The sequence below is a fragment of the Euprymna scolopes genome, chromosome 18, assembly GCF_053919585.1.
Source record: "Euprymna scolopes isolate OS-2025 chromosome 18, ASM5391958v1, whole genome shotgun sequence".
NCBI classification, from domain to species: Eukaryota; Metazoa; Mollusca; class Cephalopoda; order Sepiida; family Sepiolidae; genus Euprymna; species Euprymna scolopes.
Genome location: NC_136499.1, coordinates 133,726,182 through 133,754,058, shown reverse-complemented (window position 1 = coordinate 133,754,058; position 27,877 = coordinate 133,726,182). Strand labels below are relative to the sequence as shown.

General features: G+C 36.6%; 2 protein-coding genes across 2 annotated transcripts; both read right to left on the bottom strand.

Moving 5' to 3' along the window:
- Window positions 1-5,115: 5,115 nt before the first annotated feature.
- LOC145297897 (uncharacterized) lies at window positions 5,116-5,865 on the bottom strand. Its single transcript, XM_080144231.1, has one exon. The coding sequence runs from the start codon at window positions 5,863-5,865 to the stop codon at window positions 5,116-5,118; it is 750 nt and encodes a 249-aa protein (XP_080000357.1).
- Window positions 5,866-9,368: 3,503 nt separating this feature from the next.
- Window positions 9,369-27,317, bottom strand: LOC145297845 (uncharacterized). The gene is made up of 2 exons (XM_080144173.1): window positions 26,867-27,317; window positions 9,369-17,938 (listed from the first exon to the last, which is right to left on the bottom strand). The coding sequence occupies exon 2, from the start codon at window positions 17,669-17,671 to the stop codon at window positions 16,718-16,720; it is 954 nt and encodes a 317-aa protein (XP_080000299.1). The 5' UTR covers window positions 17,672-17,938; window positions 26,867-27,317; the 3' UTR covers window positions 9,369-16,717.
- Between the last annotated feature and the right edge of the window lie 560 nt (window positions 27,318-27,877).

The window sequence follows — 27,877 nt, the reverse complement described above, 5'->3', positions numbered from 1 at the left end:
AGCACGGTAGAGGGAGCCAACCTTCCTTGCAGTAGCCTTGGCAATGCTCTCAATGTATCTATTCCAGTTCATATTCCCTGTAAACGTTAGGCCGAGGAGTTTAAAAGAAGTACTTTCAGGCAATGTGTTCTCGGCTATTGCTATTGGTGGTGGAGAAGGTTTCTTGTAGTTATTGAAGGAAACAAGCTTAGTCTTAGCAGCATTGAATGTGACCATCCATTTTTGTCCCCATTCCACTACAGATTGGAGATCATCCTCTAGTGTTTCTGCCATTTCCTGGGATATGTGTTCATTTATTTTCCCCTCATATCTGTTATAGAGAGTGGTGTCATCGGCAAATATATCCATCTCCGAAACAATTTTATCAGGGAGATCATTTATGAATATCAGGAATAATAGAGGTTCAAGGATAGACCCCTGAGGTACTCGCGCATTTATGCCATATTGTTTAGATGTACGACCGTCAAGGACAACTTGGATTTTTCTCTTACTTAAGAAGGATTTAATTACATTATGAATTCTTCCAGTGATTCCATATGATCTAATTTTCCTTAGAAGACCATCGTGCCATACCCTATCAAAAGCCTTAGATATATCAAGGACTACCGCTCTACCCTACCCTGTTTTATCCAATGAACGGTATATACATTCAGAAACTACAGTTAAGATATCTGCGGTTGAACGGGCTTGCCTGAATCCATATTGTTTGTCAGTCAGGAGTTTAGCAGTTGTTAGGTGCTGGACTAGGGCGGGATTAACTAAGGACTCAAATATTTTGGCGAAAAGCACGAGGAAGCTAATGGGGTGATAATTTAGTGGGTCAGTTCTTTCACCAGAATTCTTGAAGACTGGTACCACAGAAGCGGTTTTCCAGCAAGCGGGAAAACAAGATTCGTTAAGGCATTTATTGTTAAGTTTGGAGAGAACTGGAGAAACCTCGGCATAGCATTTTTTTAATAGCATACCCGGGATGAGATCTGGTCCACATGCTTTTGAGGTGTCTAGGTTTTTTATAATAGCATGTACCTGAGAAGGGGTGATTTTCAAATCGTCTAGTGTGGCGTCTGTTCGCAGAGGAAAATCAGGGAGGGAGTGGTGTACCGGGTTCAGTGTGGAGTTTGAGGTAAACCAACTGGCAAGCAGATTAGCCTTGTCAGTTGCCATGCAAGCAGCCTCATGATTGTTTGATAGTGGGGGAATAGTTGACTGTCCATTATTTACTACGCTGTTGTAGATTTTTTAAAAATCCCGGGTTCCTAATTTCTGTGCTTCGATGCGTTTTCTGGTGGTTTCAGAGTAATCTGTCTTAGCTGTCTCTATCTCTCTCTTACAATTATTTCTAGCTTCTATATACTTCTGTTTATTTGAGCTGGACTTATGTCGGTTGAATCTGTGGAATGCATGCTGCCTTTGACAAATGGCAGCTGCACAAGCAGAAGTAAACCATTGGGGAGAGTGGGGCTTGCTATAAAATTTCCGTGCGGGAACATGTGCTTCAATTGCAGTTTTGAACCATTCAGTGGTCTCAATTGCACACTGTTCCACTGGAAGAGTAAAGATATTTTGCCATGGGGCATCTCTGATGAGTTCCCTGATGGCTTCCCAATCAGCCTTTTTGTAATACCTCGTTGTTTTGAGTAGTGGGTCTTCAGTTTTAGGGCGAGAATTTAGGCTGATTTCTACCATTATCACAGCGTGATCAGCATTCCCGTTGTCAGAAAGAGATCTAGAAGTGAGGCATGTTGATCTTGCTGGTCTGGGAAACGTGTCGGAAATGTAACCATCTGAGATAGGGAATGGGATATAGAGAAGCTATGTGTTGTGCTACTAGCTACGTCTGTGTGATTAGAGAATCCTAGCCAGTTACTTTGGTGGACATTGAAGTCACCAAATACATGTACTTGTGCGCTAGTATCGAGGGAGAGTGCTATATCTATGCTGTCTGAGACTTTGTTTATTAGGGTACAGTCTTCGGTTGAGGGAGACCGGTAGAGAAAATACAAGTAGCTAATATTGTGTTGCATATTTAGTCTGAAGCACATAAAGGACTGGTCGTCTGATTCTAGTTTTATTTCTCTAGTCAGGGGGAGGGTGTTATGAATATAGACTCCAAGCCCATGCATATGTGTGTCCGAGTCCTTACGGTAGAGTGGGAGATAACCAGGCATGTTAAAGTGGTTAGAGGGAAGTTTTATTTAATGCTAAGATATCCGGGGTGTTTACAAGGAGAAATGACTCAACATCATCTAAGTTAGTTCTAAGCCTGCGGATATTTGTAAATGCAAGCCTCAATGGAGGAGGCAGGTTGGTTTTCTTTGAGTTTGGTCCTGGTTTAAATGTAACTTTTGCTTGAGCTGTCATTTCATTTTATTTAAAAGTTTCAGTTAGGGTGAGGGGGTGCTGAACAAGTAGTTGTGCAGAATACCAGACATGCAATGCAAGTAGACCATCAGCTGTCCTCACCCACAGGATTGTGGCCTCAGGAAAGCCCACCGGAGATGAGTGCAGGGTCCCTTTCCATGCACGACATGGCACTACAAACATCCCGATATTATACAACTGTTGATGGAGCAGCTGCTCTAAGCGCTACCAAAGAGTTAGGGCTCCTGTACTATCAGTCGGAAACAGCAGCCAGGAACTGTCAATCCGGTACACTCAATCCATTAGGCAAAGCCAGCCCAGTCCAACTGCACCGACATATATGGCACTGAAGCACCCCACTGTGTCCAGTTTAGAGGGATGGGATGTGGCGAGAGCGGGGAAAAGTGGCGTTCATTGCCCTAGTCAGGAAACAAGGTTGACCACTGGGTGATTCAGATGAATCCCTGTGATAGTACCTCTACGTCTGGCCAATAGACAAAGAAAAAGTATGAAAGCCGGGCGATAGACAGAGCCTATCTCCTCCTTAAGCAGCTTAGGTTTGTCAACCGGTGATTTGTTTGAGTCACCAGCTCTAAGAAGGTTGGTGTCCAGGACTGAAGAGGTCTCCCTCCCCTAAGTTTAGCTCCAGAGTTTTCTTTCTCCTTTTTATTTCTGAGTAAATCAGTTAAAGATTGTGTGATTTCAGCATGGTGAGGCACGAAACATCTGTAGAAATTGATCAACCCAAAGAAATTTTTGGAGTTTACGCAGAGAAATGGCGGGTGGGTAATCAACAATGAATCGAACCTTGTCCACCAGGGGATAGATATCCTCCGAATCAATCACATAACCAAGGAAGGATAGTGAGGGAACCCCAAACTCACATTTGCTGGGGTTGATTATGACACTGTATTCCAACAGTCTGTGGAAAAATTGTTGAAAGTCTTGAATGTGTTCGTTTTTCAATAAACTCGCTACTAGTAAGTCGTCGATGTAAGCACAGACTAATGGCAATTCGCAAATAACTGCATCTATAAACCGCTGGAAAGACTGGCCAGCATTTCTCAATCCAAAAAGCATTCATAAAATCTCGAGAAGTCCGAATGGGGTTGTGATTGCAGTTTTGGGGATATCTTCAGAGTCTAAAGAAATCTGGTTGTATGCACATACAAGATCGATTTTAGAAAATATCGATTTTCCATGGAGAGAGTTTAAAAAGTCTTAGAGGTAGGGAATAGGGTAATTATTTGGAGTAGTGCAGTTATTGAGTGCCCAGTAATCCCTGTACACCGTCTTAACTTTGCCAGAGTGGATGCAACCCCCAAGTATTGACACCTTGTATGTGCATCCATTATTATTAGCCAAGTTACTGGGTGATATTTTGCTAACAGAACAGGGTGTTTAACTTCCATGTCGAAGTGGAGTGACCTTGCAATTCTGCCACCTGACCTGATAAGACCCTCACTATCAATGAACAGGTCGAGGTCACGCACCAAACCCGGAACTGTCCTACCTGAGGAATCCAGCAGGAATGCTAGTTCCTCAGCATATGTCTGGCGCTGCATCATTTTCATCAGCAGAATGGTTGCAAGCCTTTCCGCATCAACTTCTAACCGACACAGCCGATGGATGAATCTGAGGACCAAGGAAGTCACTCTCAATAGCTTGGTGAAGGAAGAAAATCTTTCGAGGAGAAGAACGGTAGGTGGTTCCTCTCCCTGTAGGATGGCAGCATTCCAAGAAGAACAGGCCACCACTTGGATGTGCTGGCTGAGGCATGGCAACTGCTGTGCAGCCCATGGACTGATCCCGCTACTTAACCAATCCAGACCAAAACAGCAGAATTGAAGGCAAGCCTTAAACCTTTTCAAAGTTAACCTCCTTGTGATCAAATCGGTAGGATTCTCAGTCGTTGGGACATAACGAAATGAGGGCGAGAAACCTAGCGTGGCTTCCAACTCGGCACTCATCTGTTGGATGTCCTTCAGTCTATTCCAGGCACAGAGGTTTCTGCTTACAATTGTTCTGGAAATCAGCCAAGAGAGGACCACCTGCGAATCTGTGGCTACATAAATCTCAGAAGGAGAGAATCCTCCAAAATTCCTCAACAAAGTAGGCAGGCACCGGAGAGGCAAAAACACGGCCATAAGTTCTAAGGTGGGTAGAGTTTACTTTTTCAAGGGAGCCACCCTAGCTTTTGCAAACACCAGACTAGATTAGCAAATTTGCACTACATATGCTGCGAAGCCATATGCCTCTGAAGATGCATCGCAGAAAAGAAAAAGTTTACCAGCTTCATTCTCGCTGAGTGCTCTTCTGGGGAAGGAAACAGTCTCCAGCTCAGAGAGATCAAGGGAAAGCTTCCCCCATAAGGACAAGTATTCCGGTGGAATCGTTGCATCCCATCCCAATCCCTTCTTCCAAAGTTCACTCAACAAAATACGGCCACGTAACTAAACCGGTAGGCACAATGATAACGAGTCATAGACTCTAGCTGTCTCGCGGAGGATCCGTCTCTTTGTAAAGGCAATAGAGTCGCACTCAACAACTGTTACACGAAGAGTGTCTGAGGGAGGACAGTATCTATATCCGAGCACCTTCTCCCATTTGTTGCCATGGTCACTCAGGGAACCATGCTCCTGCATTTTGTTTTGAATCGCCACATAGTTAGAATTACAGGACTGCAGTTCGAATCCTCCCTGACGCAATCGTTCCTGGGTGAGGGTATATAACCAGCACAGTTCATTGGAATCATCATGCGACAACCAAATTATCCACGTAAAACCGATTCTCCATCATGGATCTACAATTATCCATGGGAAACTGCGCTGCATGGTATTTAAGGACATAATTTAATATAAATGGACTAGAGGCATACTCAAAAATAATTGTGTTGTATCTGAAGCAGCGTAGGCGACCTCCTTCTTTTAGGAAAAAACAGAACTTATTCCTGTCCGATTCAAGCTTCAGACGGATCATTAAGAAGGCCTTCTTGATATCTGCTAACACGACGTGCTTATTAGCACGAAAGGTAAGTAACAAATCTAGTAGGTCACTAGTAAGATTTATTCCCTGGTAGGTAGCCTCGTTAAGGGAAGAAGAGTCACCAACCTTGAGGCTGCAGTTGAACACTGGCCGAATCTTAGTGGTGGAGGTAGAGTCCGATTTCAGGACAGGCCTGTGCAGAATCCAGACAAACTCTCCAAATCGTTGAGGAGGCACGAAAATCTCCTCTATAATTCCATCCCGTTCCTCCTGATAGAAAACCTTCAAATATTCATGATAAAGTTGCCTCTTCTCCAATCTCTGCACGACACGTTCCAATATTCGCAGAGCCACTGCATGGTTGGGAGGAACACAAGAGATCTTATCGTCCTCCCATGGCAACTGAACATAATATTTGTTATCCTTAAATGAAATAGACTGTCGAAAGAGAGCAATCTTCTGTTCATCATAATTAGACAGTTCCTTTTCTTCAATACCCAGTGACTCCACACTGAACATCTTCTCCAAACCTCTTTGTACATCACTTTCAGGAAAGAAATCACTTAGAGGGCCTTCATAGGTGCCCTGAGACTCCAGCACAAAACATAGGTGAGATGAGTTGACTTCAGCAGTTGACGCAAGTACAGCATCGAAGGTAAGTCATTCTGAGTTCTTGTCCACAGAATGGTCAGTATGTAAAAACTGCTTCACCTCACCAAAGGGGACGAGTCCTATTGGGATCAAAAATGCCTGTCCAAGCAAACAAGGAACCAGTTGAAGGCTCCTTAAATGTTGAATAACATCCAGCTCAATTATTCCATGAATTGGAATAAAATTTGTGCCTCTGTCAAATCTGGCGGCTAAGGGACATTTGAGGCGTTCAAATTCATCCAAAATAAAATCCAGATTCTCGATGTGTACCGAAATATCAATATTTTCGTGTACCAACACCGTCAGGGAAAATGAACAATAGGATCCAATGCTAGCCTCCAATGCTACCTCTTTAAAACGCCTGTCACAATCTCCAAGGATAGTAGTCAGCCTGATTTCACAATCATGTCCAATGGATTCCAAGTGACCGAGGGGGTCCAAGACCTTACTGGACAAATAAGTCCGTCCACTGCCTGTGTCCAATAAACAGTTGACGGAAACACTTTTGTCACCCCTACCAAAAGTAACAGATAAAACAGGGGGGAGGCTAGAGAATTTTTCACCATGAATGCTATAGGCTGAGTTGGACTGAATAGAGGAGTCTCTCCGTGAAGTACCGGATCTAGGCCCTGAAAGTATATTCCTAAGACCCCCCCCCCGCATAGTGTTACAAGCTGAGCCAGGGATCTTCTCCCCCTTAATAAGGAGACGTTTAACAGCTTCTTTATTCTCTCTCAGAATTGATGATAAGGTGGGGATTTTCCTACCAGAAATTAGGATCAACTCCCCCTTGACCTCCTTGGGGATTTTTGCAAAGAGAATCTTGGCCATAAGCCGAGCCCCAGAAGAAAGGTCGTTTGAAAATGAACAGTCGAAGGGGCCCTTCAACTCAGCCAATAGGGAAGCTACTTTGGATATGTAGTTAGCCAAGGCAGTAATGGATCTGTCCTGTTTACAGGAAAAATCTAATATATCTTGGAAGATGTTATCAATGATTTCATCTTCATTGAGGTACTCACTCTTTAGGACCGAAAGAGCCACCTTATAATTTATGTTGCTGATGGGAAGATGATTAATCAACAACAGGGGTTGGCCAGACAGTGAACACTTAAAAAAATTTAGCCTTTCGGCATCATTGGCCATGCCAGCTACACAATTCTCAAAACGTAACAAGAAATCCTTGAAGCTCATAGGGTTAGATTGCATGTCCAATCCATCGAAGGTGGGCCCCGTGATTTGAATTTGAGGTGGTTTTACAGTAAATGAGGCCCCAACTCATCCAACTTCTGGGGAACATAGAGGAAGACTCAGAGAGTCCATGGCCACTGGGAGGAGCTTTGACTCAAGATGCTCTAATTCTCTTCGGAATCTCAGGGTGTGTGCAAGAGACTCCTTCTCAATTTGAATCCAATCCTCTTCCTTAGAAGATTGAAGTTGGATTTTACTGATACATATGTCTACTTCAGTCAAATATTCCTCCACCGATTTCTGCAGCGCAGGGAAGGATTTAACAAAGTTCATCCTCCAAATTGGCCATCTCCAGAATCGTTCGGATTTTAGTCCAAAGAAGAGAAATTCTCTTGCTTAAATCTGGTTGACTCGCATCCATGCTAGTATGGGGTTTCTTTCGCAAATATGTGAAAAATTAATTTCCAGAAAAGAATCAATGACCGCTCAGATCGAGAAGGGAGCAATGCACTTACCTTAGGTTGCGAAATAATTGCCCCCTTCCGCGACGTAACCGTCTTGTAGTATCTTTGCCAGACAAAAGTGGAAAAGATTTACTTTCAATCGCCGGCAACCGAATCAAATTGTGGTGAAAGAAAGAGAAAAAAGACAAGGGAATCTCCCCTCTTATATAATGGAAGGATCAGATGATTAACTATCACATGATCCGGAGCACTAAAAAAAACTTTAAAGGGGTGAATAACAACAATTCTTCTTGGTTAGTATTCAAGGTAAGTGCACGCCGATCCTTCTCTTCTCGAGCAATCATTAATCCTTTTTTTCACAAAGCAAGCTATTAGCTCTTGTTAAGCATTTATGTTTAATTATTAAGGCCTAAAGGGACATGCAACGAATTCATTCGTCGCATTTTTGTTGTTCTTGGGAGAATATAAAAAACTAGAATTACCTCCCTTTTCAGCTTTTTTCCTTTCCTTACACTTTAAATAAGGCCCTGTGTCATTAGCCAAAGGTGCTGACTGCTGCTCATCGACCAATCACGGCAACCTATTTATTGAGCGGGACTAGAGATTCCCTTTAAACTCCCTTTCGTCTGAACCTCAGCGGAGAAAAGACGTTTTATTCCATTACTCTTCTTTTTGCAACCTACTTATTTTACATTTGTATTTATTGTTCTCCGACTTGTATATTCGTGTTTCTTTTTCGTCTGAGTCCTAAGTGTCTGGTCAAAACACAACATATCAATGTCCTCATTCAATCCTCAATAGTATCGGATCTTTTCACTATTATAAAAATACAGAAAAAGGAAAAAAAAAGAGCAGATTGTAGCTATTTAATGTCATCAAATATTGTATTTCATTTAAGTTTAGTTTTATGATGAAAATACATTCAAGTAAAGAATGAAAACTTAAATTTCATCACAACACTAACAAAAGGAAAAAAAATGAAAGATTTCACCAGCAGCCGAATTCTACTCAAGGGAGGTAATTCAGCACTCATTAATATATTATTTTAGATGCAAATTTTCCCAATAGTAACATTAATATGAATTGGTGTAAAAAATAAGAATCTACAGATAAATTTTGTTTAAATAAGATTTACTTCTATTTGAAAATTTAATTCTTCATTTTATTACTCATTTATTTTAACAACTTAGAAAGCATTTTGAAATTTCAATCTATTAAATAATTTTAGAATGAAATCATTGCTAATATTTATAAAACTGTTTTTTACAAAGATAAATTCTAGTATAAAATACCCAAATATTTTCTTTTAAGTCTATATTTATTACCAGTTTCTCATGTTATAACATCTTTCCCCTGAAATGAATTTTTGAAATGAATAAAGAGAATAATAGAAATAAGAAAATATGCCTTTTTTTTGCTTTATTTTGAACATTTGATTTGTAAAAGTTATATTTTTGTTTGATAAAAAGTATAAAATAGTTATTAAAAAGTTCTGTAAATATATTAAACACGCACTCAGAAAGACACCCATTTATTGAAATATCTTTTATTTTTAAAAAAAATCTTGCTCGCGAATATTCGTAAAAATGTAATATTTAAAAATATTATTTTGAAAATATATTAATTGTCGCTGAAGTTAATGTTTTAAAGAATAAATATTGAATTGTCTTAAAAACGCACACAGAACCCACCCCCACCCCTACCCCCACAAAACACGGTACATAAAAATCAATCTTGGTCGCAAAAATCCGAAACAGAAAGAGACACCCGTTTATTTAAATATCTTTTATTTAAATACGTTCGTTTTGTTACTTACTTTAAAAAAATGTTCTGTAAATATATACTTTTTCTTTTAAATCTTCAAAGGTTTTGTAAATATATTTTTTAAAAAATGCTGGTGAATATTCGAGCATGTTTGCTATTTGACGTGTTTAAAAACAACCGACGCCATGTGCTTGTGCCAATGTCAAGGTCGAATCACCGGTGTTAGTTGAAATATGCGCCTGGCACCGCCAGGCGGCGTCGTCTGCTACTGGGTATCTATTCTTTACTTGGTCCGATCAGTCCTATCATTTATATTTCATATAGCAATTCTATTCTACCCAACCTTTGAATTCCTATTATACTTGGACAAGAATTCATGCAGTTACATAATCGTGTAGAATTCCTTTTTAATGGAAAAATACCTCCCTTACAAATCTGTGATGCCGCACAGATGAAAATAGAGCCATCTGCTCTTTTTGCCAATTTATCAATTAACTATAAACCAATTGCAACAAAAGGCAGGAATTACTCTGCATCTGATGGTGAATTCATTCGGAATGAATTACAGAAACTCTTAAAAGAAGGAATTATAATCAAATTTTATTCCCCATGGAGAGCCCAAGTCTTGGTAACCCACAATAAAGACATAAGCGTCGCATGGTCATTGACTATTCTGCCACTATTAATCGATATAAATTTCTTGATGCTTTTCCATTCTTCAAAATCTCAAATATTATACGCCAACTACCACAATATAAATTTTTTAATAAATTAGATTTGAAGTCTGCGTATTACCAATGCCCTATTGGTAAAGATGAAAGAATCTATACAGCATTCGAAGCTGATGGAGGACTATACAAATTTTCTCGGTTACCTTTTAGATGAACAAACTCGGTAGCTGTGTTCCAACGCATTATGTACAATATAATCCAAGAACACGGACTCAAAGATACCTTTGCCTACATAGATGACATTGTCATTGGAGAAAAAACTAATAAAGAATTGGACGAAAATATGAAAACATTTGAAAAAGTTGTCAATCGTCCTAATCTGCAACAGAACCCTGAAAAATATGAATTTTTAGGGCACCTATTGGAAAATGGAACAATCAGTCCTGATCCAGGTATACTCACACCACTAAAAGAATTACCAATTCTGCACTGTAGCAAATCACTCAAACGAGCCTTAGGTCTCTTTTCATACTATTCACCGTGGGTAGAGAATTTCTCCTACCAAATTTCACCTTTGTTAAACATTACATCATTTCCTATTACTGAAAAACTCAAAAATCAATTCCAGCCAATAAACGATGAAATTTGTAAGGCTTCAGTTGCAGTCATTGAGGATGAAGTTCCATTTACAATAAAAACGGGTGCATCTGCGACAGCATTAGAAGTCTGCCTTTCTCAAAATGGACGTCCAGTAGCGTATTTTTCCAGGCTCCTGATGCAGTCGGAGCATCAACACTCAGCAGTAGAACGTGAATCAGCAGCCATTGTCGAATCTGTACGTAAATAGCGTGATCTCTTACGCGGTCGACATTTTGCCATCATTACTGACCAATAGGTCGCTTCATATATGTTCAACACTCAGGCACCAAACCGCATTAAAAATGATAAACTTCTTCGACAGAAACTTGAACTTTCCAGCTATTCTTATGATATAGTATATAGACCAGGTTATCTTAATAGCTCTGCAGTTACTCTTTCTCGTTCATGCTCTACTTCGTGCTCACTATCATTAAAAGAACTGCATGCAGCGCTCTGTCATCCAGGATTATCGAGGTTGAATCATTTTGTGAGACAGTAGAATCTACCATTCTCTATGGAAGATGTTAAACATACCTGTGCTTAATGTCAAATATGTGCTAAACTAAAACCAAAATTTAAAAAAAAACCCACAGATCGTTTAATCCATTCCTGATCACCATTTGAACGCCTCTCAATAGATTTCATTGGTCCAAAACAGGGGCAGACTGGAGCTTTAAAACGACTCGGGCTTTATCTACAGAGCGCCCTATCTCATTAAAATAGGCCTAAAGTAGCAACTCGTTTTTACAGGTTCTAGGATATATTCTATATATGACAATTTTGCAGATATAACAGACGCCACCAGGCCACCAGCCCACCAACCCACCAGGCATTGCCCAAATGCCCGCATGGCCAGTCCGCCACTAGTCCAAAACCATCTAAAGATAATTGCAAATACCTACTCGTTTTCATAGATGAATATTCACGTTATCCTTGTGTCTGTCCATGCCAGGATATATCAACAAAAACTGTCATAAAATGTCTCCAAAATTTATTTACCTTCTTTGGTTACCCAGATTACATCCATAGTGATCGAGGGAGTCAGTTCATTTCAGATGAAATAAAAGAGTTTCTCTGGCAACATGGAGTTGTGATTACCCATTCAGCTCCATACCATCCAATAGGCAATGGACAATGCGAGAAAGTAAATGGTACAATTTGGAAAAAAATCAAACTCGCCCTTAAGACCAGGCAACTGGATGATCCTCATTGGCAAGAAGTACTTGACATTGCTTTGCACTCTATTCGATCTCTCCTTTGTACAGCAACTAACGCAACTCCACATGAGAGAATGTTCAGTTTTTCGATAAGATTGGGTACTGGATACACCCTCCCTGAGTGGTTGTAAGGAGGCCCAGCTCTCCTTAGAAAGTTTGTCCAACACAAGTCTGACGTCCTAGTAGAACGAGTAAAAATTTCTGCAACTCCCAATTTTGCCAGAATTCTTTTCCCTGACGGCAGACAGTCAACAGTCTCAATAAAAGACCTAGCTCTCCCCTGCCACTGACCCATCCGTTACAAACCTGGGATCTTGTCTTCACTGATTATTGTAAACCACCAGAGTCTACCCTATCAAATAGCTCTGAACTAGAGGTGACTGATCAGCAGGAACCATCTAAGAATAATGCCACACCAAATGGTGAATCTTTCTCTTAAGTTGACAAAACCCTTATCCCTGAGTGACTTCCAGGCCTTGATAAGTGGTGACCACCGTGTAAAAAAAACAAACAAACAAACAAACAAAATGTCCAGAAACAGAAGAGCGACAGCCAGACGCGAAGGACGTTTTGAGTTTTTTTCCAGAATTAACAAAACGGGGACGGAAGATCATCTGTGCCCTGAAATTTAAATAAAATGTGATGGAGAGTGTTATGATGTAATGTGTAGCATGAGTATGCATGCACCATATAGGTTAAAAATAACGGAAATTGGTGCGTTCATTTGTTCTGTTTATCATCCGTTTATTATGCATTCCTACTGGTTGTATTCTATGTTAAGTAAATTGTAATAAAATGAAGCCCCTTTTTAAATGAGTAAAAAGGCTTTATCTGTATATATAAAAGCGAAAATGTGTGTTTGTATGTATGTATGTGTGTGTGTTTGTATGTCTCGCAAAAAATTTCCACATAGGTCACGGATTTTCGCCAGATCAGTATCATTTTAAACTTCCAACCTTCGCCCGACAAATATCGAAAAATTGGCCAAAAAAGTTAATTTTTTCACCCTGAAATCATCACTTTACTACAGGGGGGGGCAGCAAAAACCCTCCTCTCATGACGAATTCGCTTCTACACATGCGTCATAACCTGATTTACTTTAAATATTTGAAAAAGTGACACAATTTCGGCGACGTTATCTTAGCTCAGTTGCTTGGAGTGCGGCCTCATTATGTAACGGTTTTGGGTTTGAATCGTGGTGTGAGATGTCTTTTTTTAAAATTTTTTTAATTTAAATATTGAAACAGGGTTATTTAAGCCATTTTTCACGTGTTTTTCAGGTTTTTTAACATCCGTTTTTCTGTTTTTACTTTGCTTATTCTTAGGTTCATTAACACCCTCCACACACCCCCTACCACACACGCACCCAAAAACACCCAGGCAACGCCGAGTACCCCCGCTGGTTATTTAAGCCAGTGTTTTTTTTTTTGGTTTTTATTTTTTAGATTTTTTAAAGAAGTTTTAACGTTAATTTTTCTGTTTTCTTCTTTTGTTTTTCCCATTTTTACATTTAACATCGTTCGTTTGCTTTACATTAGTTTTTTTACTTCGCTTATTCTTGTTTTGATTAACACCCCCCACCCCCGCCCGAGCAGACACACCTCCAAACACCCGAGCAACGCCGGGTACCCCCCGCTAGTTCAATATAAGATTCAAAAAAGGTTTTATCTATGTATATAAAAGGCAAAATGTGTGTGATCATTTTATGTATGTCTCGCAAAGTCTTTTTTCACTACAATTCTCAGCCGGTGTTACTATCGCTTAGAAGTGTTTATATACTCCCTAGATAATAATATCTAGGATTTGGGAACGCGAGTCGCCTCTAGATTTATTTACGTCAACTTTTATGAGATTTGCGCTATTTTGCTCTGTCCTGCTTTTTAGTATAAATACAGTGGAACTAAATTTAAACGGGTCGTGTTCTTGGCTTTTGCTGAAACGTCCAGAAAGCAATCAGCTTTGATCAATGTGGGGCCAAACTCCTTATATCAGACAATTGCTATTCAATCTGGACAATGGGGAGCTGGTTTCCCCCTCTCCAACATCTTGGGGAAACAAACAGCCGAAGTTGGGTAAACAAACCCAAAAGCTTTCCCGCAGCAAAAGTTAAGTCCGTTACTTCTATTTGACCTCATTAATGAGGTCAAATAGAAGCAGCAAAGTTTGCTTTTATTGTGGCCACGTGTCAATTCTGTTTTTAATACTTAAATAAATAAATTCAAATGTGTTTCCGTTAGTATTTCGCGGTGGCCCAATGGTTAACGTCGCATGTTTTTTTTTCACACTTTAATTTCCAACTTTGCCTCAAGGGTTCGGGTTCGATCCTCATACTTACCCCACCAAAACTCCACGCCCCCCTCCAGAGTGTTGATTTACCCAAAACCACACACACCTCCAAACACCCGGGCAATGCTGGGTACCCTCCGCTAGTTTAATATAAAATACAACCAGTAGTGATGCACAATAAATAGACGACAAACAGACCAAATGAACACGCCAATTTCCAATGTGATTTTTAAATCTATATGGCGCATGTGTACTCATGCTACACATTACATCATAAAATAGTCTGCTTTACTTGATTACCTTTTATGTGCCTGCTACATCTAGATCATTTTCATTTTACTTCAGAAGAGATCAAAGGCCTCCCTCCTGGAGCTAAATTTTGATTTTATTATGAATTGAATTTACATCCGAGTGTTCTTTTCAGAACAGATATTGTCTTTTCATATTTTCTATATTTCGTTACTTTTTTTTAATTCAATTAGTTTTCAGATATGAAAGCCTATCTCCTGGAGCTAACACTTGATTTCATTTCAATTTAACTTCATATTTATATATATAGCCCTTTTAAAAATAGATATCCATATTTCACTTCTATGGGTCCTATATTTATTTCACTACAGCCTGGTCTTCTAGAGATTTATCTAAATATTTAAAAGTTTATTATAAATCTAGTCCCTCCTACAACTGATATAATGTTCATATCTTTTAGGGACAATGGGGTTTTATAATCATTAAGCCAATAGTTATTTGGAAGAGTTACACCAATAATAAGCAGTACTTTAGGCTTGTTCCATTTACAATATCTAGCTAAATGGCATTTTATTTTGTCTCTGCCCACATGCATGTCTTTTTAATAGAATAATGTCAACTTTCTGTTGATGTCATCAGTGAAGGTTCATATTACCAAATCTGTCAAGTTGCATGTATTTGCAGATCATCCAATGGAGGTATTTACATATTTCATTTTGGTTAACAGTGTAAGGCTATCTGGCAATAGGATTTAGCAGCCAGACATTAAATGACTCAGACTCTCAATTGCTCAGTGGCAAAACATTCTTGGGGATTATTTATAGGCCAGCCATGTTTTTAATATATTTATCAATAATCCTTGATCTTGTCCGAGTATAATTCTTTCCTCATGATATGGAAATCCACCATTCTTCAGCAAATGTATTTAAGCCTCCTTGTCTATATACTCTTGATAAAGCTTCTCCAAAATTTGTTCTGCTCTGTTATATTTTTCTATACTTATTTTCTTGTCTTGTTCCAAATGCAGGATTCATATTATTTGGATTATTCGTTATCATCTAGAGTATTATTTGCACAAAGTTTCACTCAATATGTCAAAGAATCTGTTTAATGCGTTTTATCACTTTTTCTATAAGCATTAACAAAAGGAAATTTCACTTGATGGTTGGTTTTCATACTTTGTTGGTTGGCATTCTAAAGAATTTTTTGACACCTGTTAAACAAGAAACAAAGTGGCATTTATAAGAGACGAGTTAAGCCAGCTATCCCCAAAGCGGAGAGATTTTAGGAAATATCTAATTCACAAGAGTTCTGGTCAGGGTAAATGATGTTAGTTTTTGGTAGTTCTTGCAACAAGGTGTCTGCTATTCCTAAATCATCAGCCATCTGTTTCTGTCGAGATTCAATGATTGAATGAGAATTGGTGTCTCAACAGGATGACAATTTTTTTTAACTACAACGTCCCTTACACTGGCAACAATTAGATTGTTTTATCATTATACAGTGTGAATAATTAACATGCTTTTATATTCGCTACTGCACTATTGAATTATTTGGATTTTAATTGTTGCTAGTAGTCTTTTAAAAAGATGCAAATATTTTGCAAGAATATGATTAATATAATTTTATTTCATTTTATCAGAGTTAAAAATTAAGATTATCTGGGTTACATTTAATTTCTTTATGAGATTCATAGATATAAGATTAAGTTAAGCTCTTACTAATTTATTAGAGGACTGATGTCAGTAGTGATTAGTTACCTAGCGTGAATTTTGATAAGGATCATATTTAGGGCATGTCAGGATAGCATAAATCTGTAAATGAAATAATTCCCATTTTATTCTTGTTATATGGATTTCAAAAAATTATAATAGATTATTTGCAGGATTATCTTCTAATTCATGTTAGCATGAGTAAATTTGATTTTATATCTTTAAATCATATTGATTTAAAAAAATTATTTCAGGAACTAATACATGATTTTGTATGTGTCGCATTAATATTTAAGGGCTAGTTTTTGTTTTGACTGGATATGGAGCAACCTACTGGATGCCAGACATGGACCCTCACTATCTCCTATATTCTAACCAAGAGACTTATTTAATATTTTAACCGTCCCTTTAAGTGCATTTTTTAATCTTTCTTGCACTTGATTCACCAATTATTCTTTGGAATTTTTTCCCGTTAGTCCAATTGCTCCTATAATTCCTGGAATGATTGAGACCTATAATTACTAAATTGATTAAGATTTAAAATTCCCATCATGTTTTTTCATATGTACAATTAAATTTGATTTCTGAGAAAAAGAATGCTTACAGATTTTACAAGCATATGGTTTTTCTCCACTGTGTTTGCGCTTATGTACAACTAAAGTTGATATTTGTGAACAGGAATATTCACAGAGATCGCAAGAATATGGCTTTTCTCCAGTATGTGTCCGAATATGTGAGACTAAACTTTCTCTGTGTGCAAAAGAATGTCCACATATTTTACAATCATATGGTTTGTCTCTTGTGTGTGTTCGATGATGTTTTACCAATTGGTTTTTGTGAGTGCAAGAATATTTACATATTTCACAACTATATGGCTTTTCTCCAGTATGTGTTCGCTGATGGATAACTAAAGTGGATTTTTGTGAACAAGAATATTCGCACCGTTCACAATTATATGGTTTTTCACCAGTGTGTGTTCGTATATGCACAACCAAATGATGACTTTTAGAAAAATTAGAACCACATACTTCACAATTATATGGTTTTTCTCCAGAATGTTTTCGTTTATGTGCAACGAGATTTGATTTTTGAGAACAAGAATATTCACAAAGTTCACAAGAATATGGCTTTTCACCAGTGTGTGTTCGCATATGCCGAACTAAACTTTGATTTGTAGTAAATGTGCAATTACATATTTTACAAGAATGTACTTTTTCTTCACTGTGCATTTTAATGCTGCTGGCAAAGTTGTGTTCAATAGCACAAGAAGATTCACATATTTTATATGGCTCATATCCATTGTGTGTTATAATATGTCTGGCCAAGTTTTCTTTTTTGGCACAAGAAAATCCACATATTTTACAATTGTACAACAGTTTGTCTTCATGATGTTCCTGTTTATGTACAATTAAATTTGATTTAGTAGCAAAAGAAGAGCCACATACTTCACAAGAAGATGTCTTTTCTTCAGTGGGTTTTTCCATTTGTAAGACTAATCTTGATGTTCAGTAACAAGAATATCCACATATGTCATAAGCATATAGATTTTCTCCAGAGTTCCACATTTTGTGAAATGGTTTTTCTTTTGTGTCTTTTTCTATTGCTTTGTTCAGTTAGTTCTTTTTAAAAATGATGAATTCAGTTTGTCATATGAATATTATTTGCAGCCAGATGTTCAAACCTTTTGTTATAAATTAAAACTTTCCAATCGGCAAATAACAAAGAATGATGAGCTGTACAAACGGGCAAATCTGTGAATGAAATACATAAAATTAAATTTTATTAAACAGCAATGAACATGGAAGTATTTGTTTACTATTATTTTATTATTATTTAATTGACACCATTACTTATTGGTAAAATTCTTTGTGAAATGTCATTTTAGAGATATTAGAAAACAATAGGTTATATATATAAAGTTTTTAGCATTGAAAACCTATTTCCAATATTAATGTATATTTTCTGCACAAAGAAAAGTCTATGAAAAAATAGTTAAATACATAGCATGCTACATGATATAGTTTAGCATAACATACTATATAAGGTATAATATGCATAATAAAATACTACATTATATAGTTTATTTAATAATATTATCCATAGAGAGAAACGCATATAAAGGTGCAGCTTTATAATTATAAGAAACATGTTTAGCCACTAAATTCACCTAAGCTTAGAGTCCATCATTCAAACTCCATGGACTAACATTCACAGCTAACATGAAGTAATATATAGAGAAATGACATTGCATAAAGATCTGAGAGTGGTAGAAAACTTCTCACACCTGTCAGTATCGTATATTTCTACAAAAATACCAGTTGACAATGCATGAAGCTGTGTTATTACATCTGGGCTACTTCACTCACAGCCACGTCTCTCTTAGAAAGAAAAGTGTCTCTAATCTCAACGCTTTTCCACTAGCTACCAAACTATAGGTCTTCTAATTGCCGTAATGATACATCGCTGCTCTTGTTTTACAAGTATGTTAACAACTATAAAATGTATTTTGAACATTATTACATTAGATAAGGAGTAAAAATACTACCAATTCACTATATAGTTATCAAGATCCATAGAAGGCTTTGTATTCTAATAGTTTATTTCTTTAAACTGCTTTGTTTTGGAATTCTCTCTCTGCTTTCCTGGTTTCACCAACATGCAGAGAATGATATGTAATATGAACAAACAGCTCACTTAGGATGTTCCTATACATTTGACTGCCATTTTTTTGCTGTCTAATTGTTCTTGTTCAATAAAACGTTGTCTGCTGAACTTGCTGCTTCATCGGTTAGGGTACTTACATTTCCTGTGAGTACCCCAACTGATCCATCGACTGTAAAGGGCTGCAGATGTTGAAAATCTTACTACTTGTAGGGAAAATTGTAGAAACCAAGAAAAAGTCTTACCATTTTTTTTTTTTTTTTTTTTTTTTATTACATTTTCACCCCAAACAAGGCACATTGCCACTTTGGTGTAGGGGGCTACTATCAGGGGAAACATCTACTGGGGTACTATGTAGGGATTAGGGCAGCGAGATGTTGGTTCACGTTGCACTTGAACTTATGCATGTCAGTACAGTTGGGGAAGCAGTGACCCGGAATGGAATTCCAAAGTCTAGCAGTTCTGGGGAAGAAACTACTGGAGTAGAAGGATCTTTTACATCTAGGGATCTCTACAGTGTGGGGGTGGGATTTTGCAGCTTGTCGGGTCTGTCGAGGGTGTTCACGTCGTGGGGGCACAAGTGCTTGCAGTTCTTCAGAGCATTCACCATTATAATACTTGTAGAACAGGCAGAGGGATGCAACGTTTCGACGATGGGACAGAGGCTGAAGTTTTGATGCCAGTTTAGGGCCTATCAGATTTGCGACTCTCTTTTGAACCCTGTCAAGGAGCGAGAGACAAGTAGCCGATGCACCGGCCCAAATATGACAGCAATACTCCATACATGGGCGAATAGTGGCCTTATAGAGGTACAGGATACTTTCGGGTGTTAAAAGTTTTCTAGCATGGTAGAGAGAGCCCACCTTCCTTGCAGCGGCCCTGGCAATGCCCTCGATGTAACTGTTCCAACTCATGTTTCCAGTGAACGTTAGGCCAAGGAGCTTGAGAGACGTACTCTCAGATAAAGAGTCGTTGGCCATTGCTATAGGTGGTAGAGAAGGTTTCTTGTAATTATTGAATGAAACCAGTTTTGTCTTGGTGGCATTGAACGTTACCATCCATTTTTGTCCCCATTCCACTACTGATTGGAGGTCATCCTCTAGTGTTTCTGCCATTACTTTAGATATATGTTCGTTTGTTTTCCTGTCGTGCCTGCTATAGAGTGTGGTGTTATCAGCATATATCCCCATCTCAGAGGCAATCTTGTCGGGGAGGTCATTTATGAATATCAGGAACAGCAGAGGTCCCAGGATAGATCCCTGGGGCACTCCCGCATTTATATCATATTGTTTAGATGTACGACCGTCGAGGACAACCTGGATTTTTCTCTTATCTAAGAAGGATTTAATTACGTTAAGTATTCTACCAGTGATACCGTAAGATCTAATCTTCCTGAGGAGACCCTCATGCCACACCCTGTCAAAAGCCTTAGATATATCTAGAGCTACCGCTCGTCCCTCTCCCGCTTTGTCCAGTGAATGGTATATGCGTTCAGAGATTACAGTGAGGATGTCTGCCGTGGAACGGGCTTGTCTAAATCCATATTGACGGTCGGTCAGAAGTTTAGCATCTGTAAGGTGCTGGACTAGAGCATGGTTAATTAAGGTCTCAAATATTTTGGCAAAAAGTGGGAGGAGGCTAATAGGGCGATAATTTAATGGGTCAGTTCTTTCGCCAGAATTCTTGAATACTGGTACTACAGAAGCAGTTTTCCAACAGCTAAAGCATCTGTGTGTTTTTGTGAAATGGAATCAAGCTGCCGGGGGTAGGGAAGAAAGACTCAAGATGGCAGTGCCCACAACTTTTATGACTAATGATCTCTTAATGTGATGCAAAATTCTGTTGCTCATGTACAAAACCTTGCTACTCGACTGCATAAATAATAAAATTGGGTCGAAAGAACACAGACAACCGATTGTAGGAGTATCTGTCTAGACTTTTATTGCATGTTACTGAGTCACGTTTCTTTATTGCCTATTTTCCCCTTCTTTTTTGTGTTACAAGCTATTTTGGGGTTATGGACAAACTTGACAAAGTTGATCTCCAGATTCGTTGGCTCCACCATAGGCCCGTCTGTCATTGAATGTTTGATAAGATTTGTATGAGCCCTTTCTAGTCTCGCACAAAAACACGTGTTCACATCTCAAGCCATTTTTCTTGTCATACACATACGCGCACACAAACATACGTGCGCACAAACACACACGTAGATATATTCACGTTCACGTATATACACTCACATTCACATGCATATGTATACATGCTCACTTCTATGGTCAATTTATACTCTTTCGTGTTATACAATCACTGGTGAAAGAGTATAAATTGACCATGGATGTGACACTTGCACAGTCTTAACAGAACCGTGCAGATCGCCTCAGCAGAGTACTGCGCAGGTGGATGAATCTGCTAAAGGAAAGAGGAGCATAAGCACTTAGTGCGCAATAGTGGAAAGATGACTGGATCAAAACCAGATAGCCAATATCCATTGTCAAAGCAGACGTGGGTGTGAAGTAAACTTTGTCCTTTGCCAGATTAATTAACCCACAAGTGTCAAAAGAAAATCTGAAATATGTTGTAAACGCCTACAAAACTTGCCAGTCAATCGATCCAACGCCTATTCACTGGAAAAGAGAAAAACTGAACCCAAAAGAGAACTGGGGCAGACTGGCGATGGATATAACTTACCACAATGGCAATAATTTTTTATGCTTATTGATTGTGGTTAATCAAGTTTTGCAGTATGGCGGCTGCTGCATCTGAAAGATGCAACCGCTGTCATTAGACAGTGTGTCATCCTTGAGTGAGGGCCACCAATGGAGACACTGATTGATAATGACACTGCATTTACTAGTGAGGAGTTCAAGAAATTTGTGGATAGTTGGGATCTGCATCTGTGATTTTGATGTGCCTAGTTGCCAAGTGGGAACGGGATCATCAAAAAAAAAAAAGCCACAGAACCGTCAATCACAACAAAGAAGGACTGTACAGTGTCTGAACAGCCAGGACGGACTGTACAGTGTCTGAGGCAATCTACTGATACAATGTCATGCCAAAAGATGATGTTTCACCTTCCACAGCATTGTACAAGTATCAGGTCAGGATGAAGGGCATTGAAGCCAACTTACTGTTCAAACTAGAAGTGACTGGAGAGAAATTTAAGGAACATGTCGTTTGGGTAAAAAGTTCACGCTGTATGTGTATGACAAGATATGATACTGGATGTGTCACTGAGGTAACCAACCCACAACCAGTGTGGGTTGATGCTGTGCCTCTATTACATTAAAGAGTTATGGCTGACAATGCAATCGCAACCACCATTAGATGACAAAAGCAAATCAGATTCTGAGACCAATGAGCTATCACTCTGGTTTATGCCAGTTTCATCAGGCAATGATTCGGATATTAGCAGCCTCCTGGTAGACACGATGATTCACAACTCTCAGACTGCAAACAAAAGCACACATGAAAATGAAGCCTGCAATGCTCCTCTTCAAAGGAGTGCTTGGTAAAGATGATTGCCACCTCCCTTCCCTGTCTGTGATCCTGAGATCAGGGGTAAGTGTAGGAAAAATTGTCAAAACCAAGAAAAGGGCTTACTGTTACAGCATTCATGCATGTGTGCAGCATGTGGAATCAAGCTGCTGGAGGGAGGGATGAAGAAAGATTCAAGATGGTGGCACCCACAACTTTTATGACTAGTAATCTTACAAAGTAATGCAAAATTTCACTGCTTGTGTGCAAAATCTCACTACATTAAAGTAGGCCATGGGGGGACACAGACAATCGTAAACCCTTGGAGACTGCTCTTGTGTGTTACTGAGTCACTTTACTTTCTTAGCTTTTTAGTTTGTGTTAAACAATTTTATCTATTTATACTTATCCTTTCGATCTCACTTTGATAAGATATTTACCTGATAAAATCAATTCAAATTTTGAATTAAAAAATATGTAAAAAAATTATTTCCTGCATCATTTGAAAAGTAAATTACTTCTGCATCATTTGACAACTAAATTAATTACCTCCCTAACATCATTTGCAAACTAAATGAATTTTCTATATTGCATCATTTGAAAAAGTCATGGTTACAAAATAAATACAATATTCAGTTCTTTCTGGTTTATTGCTTTAATCACAATTTTAATCAATTCATGTTTTTTTATTGTATTTTTTAAATAGAGTTCATACATTGATAAAATTTCTTTTAGCAACGAAGAAAAATTGAAAATGAAAGAAAATACAATTTAGCACTATTTTTGACATTTATTTGATGTTTCTATCAGTTTTTTTTATTTAATTTTTTATTATTCAACAATTATCCTCTTACAATGCTTATATGGTTGCTATTTTACATTCTAACTATACAGAGTATATGCGCCGTTTCTTTAAAATATTAGTTCCTGTCAAGAATTCCCCCATATACAAAAAATAATCTTTAAAATAATCTGTATACATATCTGTGAGGGAAAGAAAGTGTCTTATACAAAAAGACATGCAAATTGATTCAGTTGTTCTATTTTTACATAAAAATACATTTTAGGAGTAACAGAGGAGTAGCTGTCTTGCCAACAATTTTAAAAACAATCTCAAGAAACAAAGCAACATAATTCAACAATAATTCAAACTTTCAAAGTTTATGTTCTAATGTCTACGAATTCTCTTTAATTGCTAAAAAATATTCTATCCATAAAAATAAAACTACTTTATCAGTTTACATGATTTGTGGAACATGCCCTTTTATTTCATAGATATGTGCTAATATTTTTGTTTTTGAATATAGGGAAATTCGAACCAAGAACTGAAATATGTTAAAACACACATAGAAAAATTATCTAGGTAGGTAGAAGTGTAACTTATAGGTACGTACATTTTACTGGTGGAAACTGATAGCGGACATGGTTTTGAAAGCAAGCTTATCATAATTTTTGGTAGGTTTCTGATCACTTTTTGATTGTGTTTGAAAAATTAAAGCTTAAAGTTAATCTCTAAAATGAAAAAACTATTTTTACACATGAAAAAAGTTATAATGAAAAATGCTTTCACAGCGGTGGTGGAAATTCTGAAGTTCAGCTAAATTTGGAAGTTAAATAAATCTCTAAAAAAATCTATATTAGCTTTCTGAGACTATTTTAAAGATAATTAGTAAAGTTTTAAGATATTGAATTAAATTTTAAAAAAAAACACCTTGTTTGTATAAAACAATAGCTTAATTAGTCCCCAAAAGCACGAGTTTAGTAACAGGTTTAGTTTAGCACAATCAATACAAATAAAAAGGCGTCAGGTGTAAAGTCAATATTATTTATAAATTTACAGAAAAATTGAAACATTCTTACACCTTAATTTCTGTATTTTTAAAGATTATAAAAAATATTCATTGATTTAAGTAATCCTATTTGTTGTCATAAAAAGGAAGTAGTTGTTTAATAAGAATTTTTATTTACTTTTGTACAAGATGACTCAATTTATTCTCAAACGATAAATTAAATTAATATTTTTTAAATTAAAGTAAAAGTGCATTTTAAGTGTAAAAAACGTATATTTAAATCACTGATTACCCTGACAATTTATTAATTGAAAAATAAGCATAAACAATTTATCAATAATTCAAGAGAATAAGGGGGTAGGATGCAAATCCTGACTTTTTTTTACAATTTTACAAGTAATTGTCAAAATTAATCGTTATTAAGAATAATACCATTTTAATTTTTTTTTCTTTGTGATCCTAGTCTCTTTTTTTTTTTTTGCTGGATAAACACCAGATTCATACGAGAAAAATATAATATTACATTTGAAATTTTTGTGAGAATCATTATCATTGAACCATATAAAAGATTTTTTTTAATTGTATTATTTCTTTGGTGAAAATATTGAATAAGCAATAGTTGACTTAATGATAATATCGATAATTCGAGAAATTAATTTTTCTTAAAGTTGATTTCATTAGCACAATTCCAGGGAATTTTTTTCGTAATGTTCCTGAAATATTTAAAAAATAAACATCTACAATGCTTTATTTTTATAAAAAAGCAAAAAGCAATTCATCTGTTTTTTTAGTACTTAAGAATTAGCAAAGGTGTTTTTTTTTACAAAAGATAATACATTTTTAATAAATTTAAAAAAAAAAAATAATGGGTTCATTATTTTCGGCGATTGTTAATTAATGAATACTGAAATTTTTATTAAAATTTGTTGATTTCCTGAATTTTAGTAATTTTTTAAATGAAGAGAGGAATTAAAATGTTTATGTATTTTAGGGATCGGCCATTCATTTTGCACGTACCTAGAAGTTTAACTTGCCTTTGGTATCATTTATTTATTTTTTATCACTTTTTATCACTATTTTGCAAGCTATTTTTCCAAATGCTCGAAATTATATTTCAACAAAACAATCATTGTTTTTTTTTTTCAATAAAAATAATGATGTAAGAAAATGAGGGTTGTATTACTATACACATAGATTCGAAAAAGTTGTCAAAAAACAAATATATAACAAATAAATATTATCAAAGGCAAGATAAGTTACGTTTCTACCTAACTGGACAATTTTTTAGTGTTTTTATTTAATGTAATATGTTTATTCAATTCGAAAAACATACAGTGTTTACCGATGTATTTGAAAATTGCAAATGGCAGGGGACTCTCTGTTGAACATGGAAAGTTTGCGGAAATGAATAAAACTAAAAACCTATACAAAATACTGTTACAAACTCACTCAATATATGTTACTGTAAAAGTTGTCAAAAAACAAATATATAACAAATAAATATTATCAAAGGCAAGATAAGTTACGTTTCTACCTAACTGGACAATTTTTTAGTGTTTTTATTTAATGTAATATGTTTATTCAACTCGATTTTCTTTTAAATTACGACTTTTATAGGTTTTTGACTATGCTAAATACGAAAATCGCATTGAAATTATGCAGAAATAAGCAGTTATCGAGATATAAGAAGTTGTATTATGCATTGTATTCTTTGGCAGCCATCTTTTTACATGCATGAGCCTGCCATAAACAAATCTACTCATCTATGACTGACACTGCACGTGCGTAAAAAAGATGGCCGCAAAAGAATAAATTGCATAATACAACTTTTTATATCTCGATAACTAATTATTTCTTCAAAATTTCAATGCGATTCTCATATTCAGCATAGTCGAAAATCGGAATTGTTTTACTATACACATAGATTCGAAAAAGTCACAAAACAAATATAGAACAAATAAATGTTATCAAAAGGCAAGATAAGTTACTTTTCTACCTAACTGGATATGTTTTAGTGTTTTTATTCAATGTAACATGTTTATTCAGCTCGAAAAACATGCAGTGTTTACCGATGTATTGAAAATTTTTAAATGGCGGCCGACTCTTTCTCTGAGACGGTAAGTTTGGGAAAATGAGTTATAAATAAAAAAAAAACAGTCAAAATACTGTCAAAAACCCGCCAAATATATGTCAGTCTATGTCACGGTAACATATATTGAGCGAGTTTCTAACAGTATTTTGTCTGGTTTTTTATTTATAACTCATTTTCCCAAACTTACCGCCTCAAAGAGAGAGTCGGACGCCATTTTAAATTTTCCAATACATCGGTAAACACTATGTTTTTCGAGCTGAATAAACATGTTACATTAAATATAAACACTAAAAACATATCCAGTTAGGTAGAAAAGTCACTTATCTTGCCTTTGATAACATTTATTTGTTCTATATTTGTTTTGTGACAACTTTTTCGAATCTGTGTACAGTAAAACAAACCCCGAAAATCTATGAAAGGTGTCATTTAAAAGAAAATTGTGGGGGTGGACCTAATCTAAAAAATACGAATAAAAACACTAAAAAAAAAACTATCCAGTTGACCACTTTTTCGAATCTAACCCAGAAAATGTTCTTCTCCAGCGATATTTCTAAAATAGGAGATTCACATTTTTTTTTTTTTTTAGAATTACATCATCGTACCTTTGAGATTTTTTCGTTGTATTGTTAAAACAACATAAAATAAGAATTGAAAAATCTTACCCATCATTCTTGGAAATTCAATAAGAAAAAAAATGAAAAAGAAAAAAAAGAAAAAAAAAACTAAATAAACCAGCCACGAGATTTTTTTCTTTAAATTTCGTTGTTTCCTTTGGATTTCTTTAGTAAATAAAAACAAATAGTCTTTTGTGTGTTGAATTCATTAGAAAAAAAATGGTACTAGTGTAGAGAGTGATCCGGACGTAAATAATAACGTTATTATTTAAAAAGCCATTCCTAACATGGGGAGGGTGTTTTGTACCTATTCTATACTTCAACCTTACAATTGAATAAAAAAAACATCTCATAAAACTTTAATTAAACTTGGAAATACGATTTTAAAAATAGCGCGGACCACTCTCTACACTAGCACCAAAAAAATATTTCAAGATTTGAAAACAATTAAAATCAGAAACATAAAACAATAGACGTTTCGTGTGAAATTGGTTTCAAACCAAAAACGGCAGATTAGCATCAAGCGGTGTAAATTATTATTTTGTTCCTCGTATCAGAAAGTCCGCTCAATATTATTTATTGCCTTTTCCCCACGGAAAGATGTGACACAATGTCGGAATGAATTGATTGAGAAGCCAACATGCAGAGCATGCTGCCTACAAAATATGCAAGAGCAGCAGCTCTGTCGGCATTTCTCGGTGGGGGGAACTCAAAGTATTAGCCAAAATCTAACCTCTTTTAAAAGCGTCAGAAGGTAAAGACTGAGGTTTGGGATATTTTAGAAGTGCAAGTGCACAGAACCATAATTCAATCTTAGAAACAAAAGATGTATAACTCAAATGTATATGCCTCAGACTCTGGCGGAATGAGATAAAAAAAAAAAAAACTTCCGGTAAGGTAAGGTTGACTTTTGAAGTAAACTGTCTCTCTTAGTTACTTGCTTTGAAATGCTTTGTATTAGTTGCTATCAAGATTACAACGCATTTGTTCAGGCTTAAGGCTAGAAAAATGAAAGTTACATGCAAGATAAAAAATATACCCATGTTTGTATCACACACA